At 45.1% G+C, this 12,339-nt stretch overlaps 1 protein-coding gene across 1 annotated transcript in view; it reads right to left on the bottom strand.

Moving 5' to 3' along the window:
• adck1 (aarF domain containing kinase 1) overlaps positions 1-12,339 on the bottom strand; it is a 159,431-nt gene that overhangs the window by 82,135 nt on the left and 64,957 nt on the right. Inside the window, exon 4 of the mRNA XM_024436825.2 lies at positions 7,402-7,605. Within this exon, the coding sequence (XP_024292593.1) occupies positions 7,402-7,605 (204 nt within the window). The remainder of the gene's footprint in view (positions 1-7,401; positions 7,606-12,339) is intronic.

The following is a 12,339-nucleotide window of genomic DNA, read 5'->3' as shown; positions in this document are numbered from 1 at the left end:
TAGTTAAAGTGGCTAGTGATACATGTATTACATAAGGATGCAGTCGATGATATAGAGTACAGTATATACGTATGCATATGAGATGAATAATGTAGGGTAAGTAACATTATATAAGGTAGCATTGTTTAAAGTGGCTAGTGATATATTTACATCATTTCCCATCAATTCCCATTATTAAAGTGGCTGGAGTTGAGTCAGTGTCAGTGTGTTGGCAGCAGCCACTCAATGTTAGTGGTGGCTGTTTAACAGTCTGATGGCCTTGAGATAGAAGCTGTTTTTCAGTCTCTCGGTCCCAGCTTTGATGCACCTGTACTGACCTCGCCTTCTGGATGATAGCGGGGTGAACAGGCAGTGGCTCAGGTGGTTGATGTCCTTGATCTTTATGGCCTTCCTGTAACATCGGGTGGTGTAGGTGTCCTGGAGGGCAGGTAGTTTGCCCCGGTGATGCGTTGTGCAGACCTCACTACCCTCTGGAGAGCCTTACGGTTGAGGGCGGAGCAGTTGCCGTACCAGGCGGTGATACAGCCCGCCAGGATGCTCTCGATTGTGCATCTGTAGAAGTTTGTGAGTGCTTTTGGTGACAAGCCGAATTTCTTCAGCCTCCTGAGGTTGAAGAGGCGCTTCTGCGCCTTCTTCACGATGCTGGCTGTGTGAGTGGACCAGTTCAGTTTGTCTGTGATGTGTATGCCGAGGAACTTAAAACTTGCTATCCTCTCCACTACTGTTCCATCGATGTGGATAGGGGGGTGTTCCCTCTGCTGTTTCCTGAAGTCCACAATCATCTCCTTAGTTTTGTTGACGTTGAGTGTAGGTTATTTTCCTGACACCACACTCCGAATGCCCTCACCTCCTCCCTGTAGGCCGTCTCGTCGTTGTTGGTAATCAAGCCTACCACTGTTGTGTCGTCCGCAAACTTGATGATTGAGTTGGAGGCGTGCGTGGCCACGCAGTCGTGGGTGAACAGGGAGTACAGGAGAGGGCTCAGAACGCACCCTTGTGGGGCCCCAGTGTTGAGGATCAGCGGGGAGGAGATGTTGTTGCCTACCCTCACCACCTGGGGGCGGCCCGTCAGGAAGTCCAGTACCCAGTTGCACAGGGCGGGGTCGAGACCCAGGGTCTCGAGCTTGATGACGAGCTTGGAGGGTACTATGGTGTTGAATGCCGAGCTGTAGTCGATGAACAGCATTCTCACATAGGTATTCCTCTTGTCCAGATGGGTTAGGGCAGTGTGCAGTGTGGTTGAGATTGCATCGTCTGTGGACCTATTCGGGCGGTAAGCAAATTGGAGTGGGTCTAGGGTGTCAGGTAGGGTGGAGGTGATATGGTCCTTGACTAGTCTCTCAAAGCACTTCATGATGACGGAAGTGAGTGCTACGGGGCGGTAGTCGTTTAGCTCAGTTACCTTAGCTTTCTTGGGAACAGGAACAATGGTGGCCCTCTTGAAGCATGTGGGAACAGCAGACTGGTATAGGGATTGATTGAATATGTCCGTAAACACACCGGCCAGCTGGTCTGCGCATGCTCTGAGGGCGCGGCTGGGGATGCCGTCTGGGCCTGCAGCCCTGCGAGGGTTAACACGTTTAAATGTCTTACTCACCTCGGCTGCAGTGAAGGAGAGACCGCATGTTTTCGTTGCAGGCCGTGTCAGTGGCACTGTATTGTCCTCAAAGCGGGCAAAAAGGTTATTTAGTCTGCCTGGGAGCAAGACATCCTGGTCCGTGACTGGGCTGGATTTCTTCCTGTAGTCCGTGATTGACTGTAGACCCTGCCACATGCCTCTTGTGTCTGAGCCGTTGAATTGAGATTCTACTTTGTCTCTGTACTGACGCTTAGCTTGTTTGATAGCCTTGCGGAGGGAATAGCTGCACTGTTTGTAGTCGGTCGTGTTACCAGACACCTTGCCCTGATTAAAAGCAGTGGTTCGCGCTTTCAGTTTCACGCGAATGCTGCCATCAATCCACGGTTTCTGGTTAGGGAATGTTTTAATCGTTGCTATGGGAACGACATCTTCAACGCACGTTCTAATGAACTCGCACACCGAATCAGCGTATTCGCCAATATTGTTATCTGACGCAATACGAAACATATCCCAGTCCATGTGATGGAAGCAGTCTTGGAGTGTGGAGTCAGCTTGGTCAGACCAGCGTTGCCCCGCCCCCCTTTCGGAAAAGCTGACCACGACTCCATTTTGTTGATCCCTGCCTACAGACATGTAGACATCTTTGTTGTTAGAAAGAATAGTAGATTTCCCTTGACGCAGTGATGCTGAATGTAAAAGGCACAATAGAGGTAGTAATATAGATCAGAAATTAAACAAGTGAAATGCGAGAGAAGAGAAAGAAGAAAAGAAACACGAAAACGCCATGTCTTATATACAGGTCAGTGCAGTACCATTATTCCAATGTAGAGGGTGCTGGAGGGACTGAGGAAGGAATGTACATGTAAACAGGGGTAAAAGTGGCAGAATAAATACCAAATGGTCATAATAATTGTAATAAACAATATAGCAGCAACAAATGGTAATATTAAATCACTATAATCAAACAATTATGGCAGCAGCATACAGTGCCTTCAGAAAGTATTCATACCCCTTTACATATTACACATTTTGTTGTGTTACAGCCTGAATTCAAAATTGATTCAATTGATTTGGTTTTCCCACCCATCTACACACATTACCCCATAATGACAAAGTGAAAACATGTTTAGACATTTTTGCAAATTGATTGAAAATGAAATAAAGTAATCTAATTTACTTAAGTATTCACACCTGTGAGTAATACATTGTAGCAGCACCTTTGGCAGCGATTACAGCTGAGAGACTTTTTAGGTAGGTCTCAAAAGAGCTTTCCACACCTGGATTGCCTAACATTGACCCATTATTCTTCTCAAAATTCTTCAAAGCTCTGTCAAATTGGTTGCTGATCATTGCTAGAGAACCATTTTCAGGTCTTGCCATAGATTTTCAACTAGATGCAAGTCAAAACTGTAGCTCAGCCACTCAGGAACATTCATTGTCTTCTTGGTAAGCAACTCCAGTGTAGATTTGGCCTTGTGTTTTAGGTTATTGTCCTGTTGAAAGGTGAATTAATCTCCCAGTGTCTGGTGGAAAGCAGACTGAACCAGGTTTTCCTCAAGGATTCTACCTGTGCTTAGCTCCATTCCGTTTCTTTTTTATCCTGAAAAGCTCCCCAGTCCTAAACGATTAAAACATACCCATAATATGATGCAGCAACCACTATGCTTGAAAATATGGAGAGTGGTACTCCATAATGTGTCGTATTGGAATTACCCCCAAAAATGTGCCTTGTTGCAAACAGGATGCATGGTTTGGAATATTTTTATTCTGTACCACCTTTTTTTCACTCTGTCAAATAGGTTAATGTTGGAGTACCTACAATGATGATGATCCATCCTCCGGTTTCTCCTATCACAGCCATTAAACTCTGTTTTAAAATCACCATGAGTGGTTTCTTTCCTCTCCGGCAACTGAGTTAGGAAGGACGCCTGTATATTTGTAATGACTGGGTGTATTGATACACCATCCAAAGTGTAATTAATAACTTCACCATGCTCAAAGGAATAATCAGCGTCTGCTTTTTAAACTTTTACCCATTTACCAATAGGTGCACTTCTTTGCACCGCCCTCAACCGTAAGGCTCTCCAGAGGGTAGTGAGGTCTGCACAACGCATCACCGGGGGCAAACTACCTGCCTTCCAGGACACCTACACCACCCGATGCTACAGGAAGGCCATAAAGATCATCAAGGACATCAACCACCCGAGCCACTGCCTGTTCACCCCGCTGTCATCCAGAAGGCGAGGTCAGTACAGGTGCATCAAAGCTGGGACCGAGAGACTGAAAAACAGCTTCTATCTCAAGGCCATCAGACTGTTAAACAGCCACCACTAACATTGAGTGGCTACTGCCAACACACTGTCAATGACACTGACTCTACTCCAGCCACTTTAATCATGGGAATTGATGGGAAATGATGTAAATATATCACTAGCCACTTTAAACAATGCTACCTTATATAATGTTACTTACCCTACATTGTTCATCTCATATGCATACGTTGATAATGTACTCTATATCATCGACTGCATCCTTATGTAATACATGTATCACTAGCCACTTTAACTATGCCACTTGGTTTACATACTTATCTCATATGTATATACTGTACTCGATATCATCTACTGTATCTTGCCTATGCTGCTCTGTACCATCACTCATTCATATATCCTTATGTACATATTCTTTATCCCCTTACACTGTGTATAAGACAGTAGTTTTTTTGGAATTGTTAGTTAGATTACTTGCTCGTTATTACTGCATTGTCGGAACTAGAAGCACAAGCATTTCGCTACACTCGCATTAACATCTGCTAACCATGTGTATGTGACAAATAAAATTTGATTTGATTTGATTTGATTTTTGCAAGGCAATGAAAACCCTCCCTGGTCTTGTGGTTGAATCTGTGTTTGAAATTCATTGCTCGACTGAGGGACCTTACAGATAATTGTATGTTTGGGGGATAGAGATAAGGTAGTCATTAAAAAAATACTGTTATTGTCCATGCAAATTATGTGACCTCCTGAACTTATTTAGGATGTCATAACAAAGGGGTTGAATACTTATTGACGAAAGACATTTCAGCTTTTAATTAATTTGTAAACATAAAAAAAAAACATAATTCCACTTTGACATTATGGGGTATTGTGTGTAGGACAATGACAAAAAAAAAATCTAAATGTAATCAATTTTAGATTTTCGACATCAAAACACGGAAAAAGTCAAGGGGTGTGAATACGTTCCGAAGTCACTACATGGTGCTCCTCCCTCTATCATAGTTCACCCCTCCTTCTCCATAAGTCCCATGATGTGTGTGTGTGTGTGTGTGCGTGTATGTGTGAGACACTGATTAATGTGGTTCACTCAGTCAGTAAAGAGGTTGTGCATGAGGGAGCAGCGGCAAAACACAAACTAAACAAACTAATCGAAAAACAAACACACTCCTGCCAGCCACTGAACGCTCCCTTCCTGCCACAGCAGCAATAGCCTATTTTGAGCCAACTTGAAGCCTGAACAATTCCTAATTCAAGCACACCTCTTTCATATTAATCTAAAATTCATAAAAACAAGGACTTTTACGGCCCAAATAATAAAAGTATAATTTCCTCCAAGAGGCACACCTTCTTCAAGGATGCTACAGTAAAGGGTGCAAGGTCTTAACAGTCTGCTAGAGCGAGACGTGCTCTGGCTTTTAACAGAAAAGGAGGGTCAAATGTTGTATTTTGGTGGTGCATTTGGTAAATCTGGAGGATTAAAAAGAAACACACAGAGAGACGGAGAGAGAAGGAGATAAAAATTCTGCCCCAAGTCTGCTCTCAGGAAGTGATGTCTTAAGCAGTAAACCTGCATGAAACACATTGTAGGCCCTCTGAACATAATTGTCCACGTCCACGACCATGTGACAGAGTTCACGACCTCAGCACATCAATGGTATAGTATAATTACAAAATGTCGCTGGTATGTTTTAGTACCACTCACCCAGGGTAAAAAATGTAGCTATCTAAAGTACCAGTCCCTTACTGTCGTTGTGATACCTGACACTCATATTGTGTGTGGCGCAAATACACACACAATGTGTGTGTCGGGACTATCAGAGGCAACATATTGATAATTCCCTACCCTGTATTTAGAGAGAAGGTATTTACACATATTCAGGAGCAGGAAATGTGTGTGGATGTCACGCCTTGCTGCTCGTACAACCTTAATCTCTTCCGAGGCACTGAATGATGATGTGAGTACCGGGAAAAATCTAGAATAGGCCTGCCAATGAATGCCTTCTCACACAAATAGCCTACCCTGATTTGACTTCATAAGCTGTCTGGAAACAAAGACAAAGTAATATCTGCCGCAGCAGACCTGCAATACACACACACGAGAGTAATCTGTAAAAAGAGTTCTAAAACTTTTCTAACCATATGAGGAACAACAGACGAGTTAGAAAGACATTGAGGTAGTTTTCTAAATTACCAATAATAAAATAATTTATAATAAAGTAGACAGCTGTTGAAACTTTAAATTCACAATGAACATGTCTGGCATTTATTGACAACTGAACAAAGTTAAATCAATCAATCAAATGAATTTATAAAACCCTTCTTACATCAGCTGATGTCAAAGTGCTGTACAGAAACCCAGCCTAAAACCCCAAAAAGCAAGCAATGCAGGTTTAGAAGCACGGTGGCTAGGAAAAACTCCCTAGAAAGGACAGAACCTAGGAAGAAACCTAGAGAGGAACCAGGCAATGAGGGGTGGCCAATCCTCTTCTTGCTGTTCCGGGTGGAGATTATAACATGGCCAAGATGTTCAAATGTTCATAGATAATAATAATCACAGTGGTTGTCGAGGGTGCAACAGGTCAGCACCTCAGGAGTAAGGAAGCAGAAATCTGTGAGACATGAAAGATAAACTTCAATTCCTCCTCTGACTCACATACTGTAGCTAACACGTTTAATGAAAATCTCAGGACAAATGAAGTTAAGCCTGGCAGCCTTTAATGTTAAGCAGAAGTCTGCTTAAGTGTTTAGTACAGTGCATCTGGCTGGATGATTTCATCACAGGATCAATGTTAGAGCGTTGGACTAGTAACCAAACGGTTGCAAGATCGAATCCCTGAGCTGACAAGGTACAAATATGTCTTTCTGCCCCTAAACAAGGCAGTTAACCCACTGTTCCTAGGCCGTCATTGAAAATAAGAGTAGGATCAGGTCCAGGATCAGTGTTTTGCTGTAAGAGAGAAACAACCTGTCTGTCTGCCTCCAAGCTACACCTCTCTGTACTATCAATAATTCCTGATCTAAATAGAGCCAGGAGATGTGGGAAACAGCTTTGGCGTTTCAACTGAACAACTCTGTCATAAACAGAGGTGTGTGCATGGAGACAGAGGAGTAGAAAAGAGGAGAGACTGAGGGATAATTTGGCTGCTGCAGTGAACCCAACTAACCATGACAGGACCATCTAACATGCGCACACACCGAGATCAGAAAGTGACAGAGGGACCAAGGAAAGTCGTGCCCAAATAACAGAACAATTACCTCATCTCAGACACAGTCTAAAAGACTGTCATAACAAAACAGACACAAGAGCCATCTACAGTATAACCAAAACGCTTCTGGAACCAACAGTCCTTATTTAGAACCAATGTGCTTTCAGAACCAAGGGCCTGATTTACCAAGCTTTTCACCAGACAATCTTCCCACTTGTTTAGTTCATAGTGGGATAAAATGCTAAACAAAGCTGAAAAACTCCACTGTCCCCATATTCACAATCAATAAACATACAAACACATCTACTCCAGGATCTACCACCCACCCCCCCAGGCCTACCTCCTTCCCCAGTTCTTCTCTGATGACCTGCTGAATCTCCTCCATAGAACTCTGTGGTGCTCTGCTGTGCAGGACTTTGAGGGTGGAGGTGTACTCCTCAGGTAGGAGGTAGTCAAGGGCTCCCAGGTGTTGACCCACCTTGATGAAGGTGCCTCTGTTGGCGCAGCACAGGTTACGCAGTCTCTCAGCTGACCGACGGTGCACCTGCGGGGGGGGGGGGACACATGTCATTGGAATAATGGTTGACTACTCATCATCGTCCTCCATTTCATTGTCATCGTCGTAATCATCAACATCATGGCCATAAGTCAAGGTCATCATCGTCAACGTCGTCATTGTTAGCGGCAGTGTCATGAACGCCATCATCGTTATCAAAACAGACTCAGTTTTGTACCAACAGGGCATGAAAATAGATGGCAAATACAAAAACACACACACGTTCAGCATTATCTCTCAAGCACATTGTTGCATCTGAAGGGCCGTTAAGTGTAATGTGATTTCCATGCCGTGTGTGTGAACCAGCTGGTGGAGTTGATAATGTCGCTCTCCTGGGACCTGTGCAAATAAAAGGGCGTGAAATGAGCTCCCTTTAGCCCTTTACCCCTGCCAAAAACACACAGGCTCTTCCTGCAACCCCCTGTACCCCTCTGTAACCCCCTTAACCGTCAGGGGACCACTCCACATCAGCACCGTCTGGGAACAGAGGCTCACTTCATTATATGACTTCTCCTTTAGCCAGTCAGATGTGGCTATATGGATGCCAGCTAGCATTAGATATCAACCACTGTAGCACTAGCCATCAGCTAGCATCAGCTACCATTGGCAATCATCTACTAGTCATCAATTAGCATTAGCCTTTCCATCTGCTAGCATCAGCCATCCTATTGTAACGGAGTTAAGAACATACAGTAAGCTCACTCAAGTTTCCAGTTTTAATAGTCATATGCACAGGATACACATGGTATACGAAATTATCACTTGCCGGTTCCCTCTCGACAATGCAACAACGATAAGAAATTTTAAACAAAAAAACTCCAAAGCTAGCTTGCAATGTCAGATGGAGCCATCCAAGAAGTACCTTTTGGGTGGCTCAACCTGTTGGAACGCTGTTAAGGAGTATGGTCCAGCGCCGACAGAGATGGCCGCCTCGCTTCGCGTTCCTAGGAAACTATGCCGTATTTTGTTTTTTTTGTGTGTTATTTCTTACATTGTTTCCCCAGGAAATCTTAGGTTTTATTACATACAGTCGGGAGGAACTATAAGAGCAACGGCAACTCACCAACATTAGGACCAGAAATAGGACTTTCCCGAAGTGGATCCAATGTTTGGTCCACCACCCAGGACAAAGGATCGGATGCCAGCCGGCAACCCAAAACAACGGCGCCGCAGAAGGGGCAGACGGAGCGGTCTTCTGGTCAGGCTCCGTATACGGGCACATTGCGCACCGCTCCCGAGCATACTAATCGCCAATGTCCAGTCTCTTGACAACAAGGTAGACAAAATCAAAGCAAGGGTTCCCTTCTAGAGAGAGACATCAGAGACTAACATTCACGGAAACATGGCTCACTCGAGAGACGCTATCGGAGTCGGTACAGCCACCTGGTTTCTTCACTCATCGAGCCACCAGAATCAAGCATCTCTCTGGTAAGAAGGAGGGCGAGGGGGGTGGGGGGTATGCCTTATGATTAACGAGACGCGTTGTGATCATAACAACAAACAGGAACTCAAGTCCTTTTGTTCACCTGACATAGAATTCCTTACAATCAAATGCCGACCGCATTATCTACCAAGAGAATTCTCTTCGATTATAATCACAGTTGTGTATATTCCCCCCCAATCAGACACCGACGGCCCTGAAAGAACTTCATTTGACTCTATGTAAACTGGAAACCACATATCCTAAGACTGCATTTATTGTAGCTGAGGATTTGAACAAGGCTAATCTGAAAACAAGGCTCCCTAAATTTTACTAGCATATCGATTGCGCGACCCGGGCTGGCAAAACCCTGGATCAGTGTTATTATAACTTCCGCGGCGCATATAAAGCCTTCCCCCGCCCTCCTTTCGGAAAAGCTGACCACGACTCCATTTTGTTGCTGCCAGCCTATAAACAACCTAAAACAGGAAGCAGCCGTACTCAGGTCTGTGCAACGCTGGTCCGACCAATCGGATTCCACGCGTCAAGATTGCTTCCATCACGTAGACTGGGATATGTTCCGCATAGCGTCGAACAACAACATTGATGAACACGCTGATTCGGGGAGTGAGATCATTAGCAAGTGCAATGGTGATGTTGTACCCACAGCGTCTATTAAAACATTCTCCAACCAGAAACCGTGGATTGGTGGCAGCATTCACGCAAAACTGAAAGCATGAACTTTTTAATCAGCTTTTAATCAGGGCAAGGTGACCGGAAACATGACCGAATACAAACAGTGTAGCTATTCCCTCCAAGGCAATCAAACAAGCTAAGCGTCAGTATAGAGACAAAGTAGTCGCAATTCAACGGCTCAGACACGAGAGGTATGTGGCAGGGTCTACAGTCAATCACAGACTACAAAAGAAAAACCAGCCCCGTCACGGACCACGTCTTGCTCCCAGACAAACTAAACAATTTCTTTGCTCGCTTTGAGGACAACACAGTGCCACTGACACGGCCCGCTACCAAAACCTGCGGGCTCTCCTTCACTGCAGCCAACGTGAGTAAAATATTTAAACGTGTTAACCCTCGCAAGGCTGCAGGCCCAGACGGCATCCCCGGCCGTGTCCTCAGAGCATGTGCAGACCAGCTGGCTGGTTATTCAATCAATCCTTATCCCAGTCTGCTGTTCCCACATGCTTCAAGAAGGCTACCATTGTTCCTGTTCCCAAGAAAGCGAAGGTAACTGAGCTAAATGACTATCGCCCCGCATCACTACCTTACGTCATCATGAAGTGCTTTGAGAGACAAGTCAAAGACCATATCACCTCCACCCTACCTGACACCCTAGACCCACTCCAATTTGCTTACCGCCTCAATGGGTCCAGACGACACAATCACAATCATACTGCCCTAACCTATCTGGACAAGAGGAATACCCATGTAAGAATGCTGTTCATCGACTACAGCTCAGCATTTAACACCATAGCACCCTCCAAACTCGTCATTAAGCTCGAGACCCTGGGTCTCGACGCTGCCCTGTGCAACTGAGTCCTGGACTTCCTGACGGGCCGCCCCCAGGTGGTGAGGGTAGGTAACAACATCTCCAACCTGCTGATCCTCAACACTGGGGCCCCACAAGGGTGCGTTCTCAGCCCTCTCCTGTACTCCCTGTTCACTGCGTGGCCATGCCTGCTTCCAACTCAATCATGAAGTTTGCAGACGACACTACGGTGGTAGGCTTGATTTCCAACAACAACGAGACGGCCTACAGGGAGTAGGTGAGGGCCCTCGGAGTGTGGTGTCAGGAAAATAACCTCACACTGAATGTCAACAAAACAAAGGAGATGATCATGGACTTCAGGAAACAGCAGAGTGAGCAGCCCCCTATCCACATCAACAGGACAGTAGTGGAGAAGGTGGAAAGTTTTAAGTTCCTCAGCGTACACATCACAGACAAACTGAAATGGTCCACCCACACAGAGAGTGGAGAAGAAGGCGCAGTAGCGCCTCTTCAACCTCAGTAGGCTGATGAAATTTGCACAATCGAGAGCATCCTGTTGGGCTGTATCACCGCCTGGTACCGCAACTGCTCCGCCCACAACCGTAAGGCTCTCCAGAGGGTAGTGAGGTCTGCACAACGCATCACCGGGGCCAAACTATCTGCCCTCCAGGACACCTACACCACCCGATGTCACAGGAAGGCCAAAAAGACCATCAAGGACAACAACCACCCGAGCCACTGCCTGTTCACCCCGCTATCATCCAGAAGGTGAGGTCAGTACAGGTGCATCAAAGCTGGGACCGAGAGACTGAAAAACAGCTTCTATCTCAAGGCCATCAGACTGTTAAACAGCCATCATTAACATTGAGTGGCTGCTGCCAACATACTGACTCAACTCCAGCCACTTTAATAATGGAAAAATATATGTAATAAATGTATCACAAGCCACTTTAAACAATTCCACTTTATATAATGTTTACATACCCTACATTACTCATCTGTATATTCTGTACTCTATACCATTTACTGCATCTTGCCTATGCCGTTCGGGCATCGCTCATTCATATATTTCTACGTACATATTCTTATTAATTCCTTTACACTTGTGTGTGTGTATAAGGTAGTTGTGAAATTGTTAGGTTAGATTACTTATTAGATATTACTGCATGGTCGGAACTAGAAGCACAAGCATTTCGCTACACTCGCATTAACATCTGCTAACCATGTGTATGTGACAAATACAATTTGATTTGAGAAGATCACTGGTTTGTAGCCCAGTATGGGGCAGTCGGGCAGTGGAGGAAGTTAAACTGTTAGCAGCACATTAAGTTCAGTGACACTAGAACTGGCTAAAGTGGACATGTATGCAGTGTGCTCCATTTCTACATGCAGTCGAGCTTCCCTGGTTTCCAGTGTTTCAGTCGTTTGTTGAGGAATGAACATGCTCAAGGCACACGGACAAAAACACATCCACACACTTTAACCCTGCATCATTTAAGCATAATCCTCTCACAATAGGGTGGGTGGGAGATTGGATGGTTGTCCGGTGGGCATTTTAGTGAGTGAGTGAGTGAGTGAGTGAGTGAGTGAGTGAGTGAGTGAGTGAGTGAGTGAGTGAGTGAGTGAGTGAGTGAGTGAGTGAGAGGGAGCCGGGCCAGATCCACTATAGGCAGCAGCCTCTCCTCTCTCAAACTCCCAGATAATAATTGTTTTATTTTTTAGGGGGTAGATCAGTTTTAATATTGCAGATACATTGATGGAAGCCACAATCTAAGGGACACCTGTTAATTGAATT

This window comes from Oncorhynchus tshawytscha, linkage group LG11 (assembly GCF_018296145.1).
Source record: "Oncorhynchus tshawytscha isolate Ot180627B linkage group LG11, Otsh_v2.0, whole genome shotgun sequence".
Classification (NCBI taxonomy): domain Eukaryota; kingdom Metazoa; phylum Chordata; class Actinopteri; order Salmoniformes; family Salmonidae; genus Oncorhynchus; species Oncorhynchus tshawytscha.
This window is presented reverse-complemented; position numbering and strand designations above follow the sequence as displayed.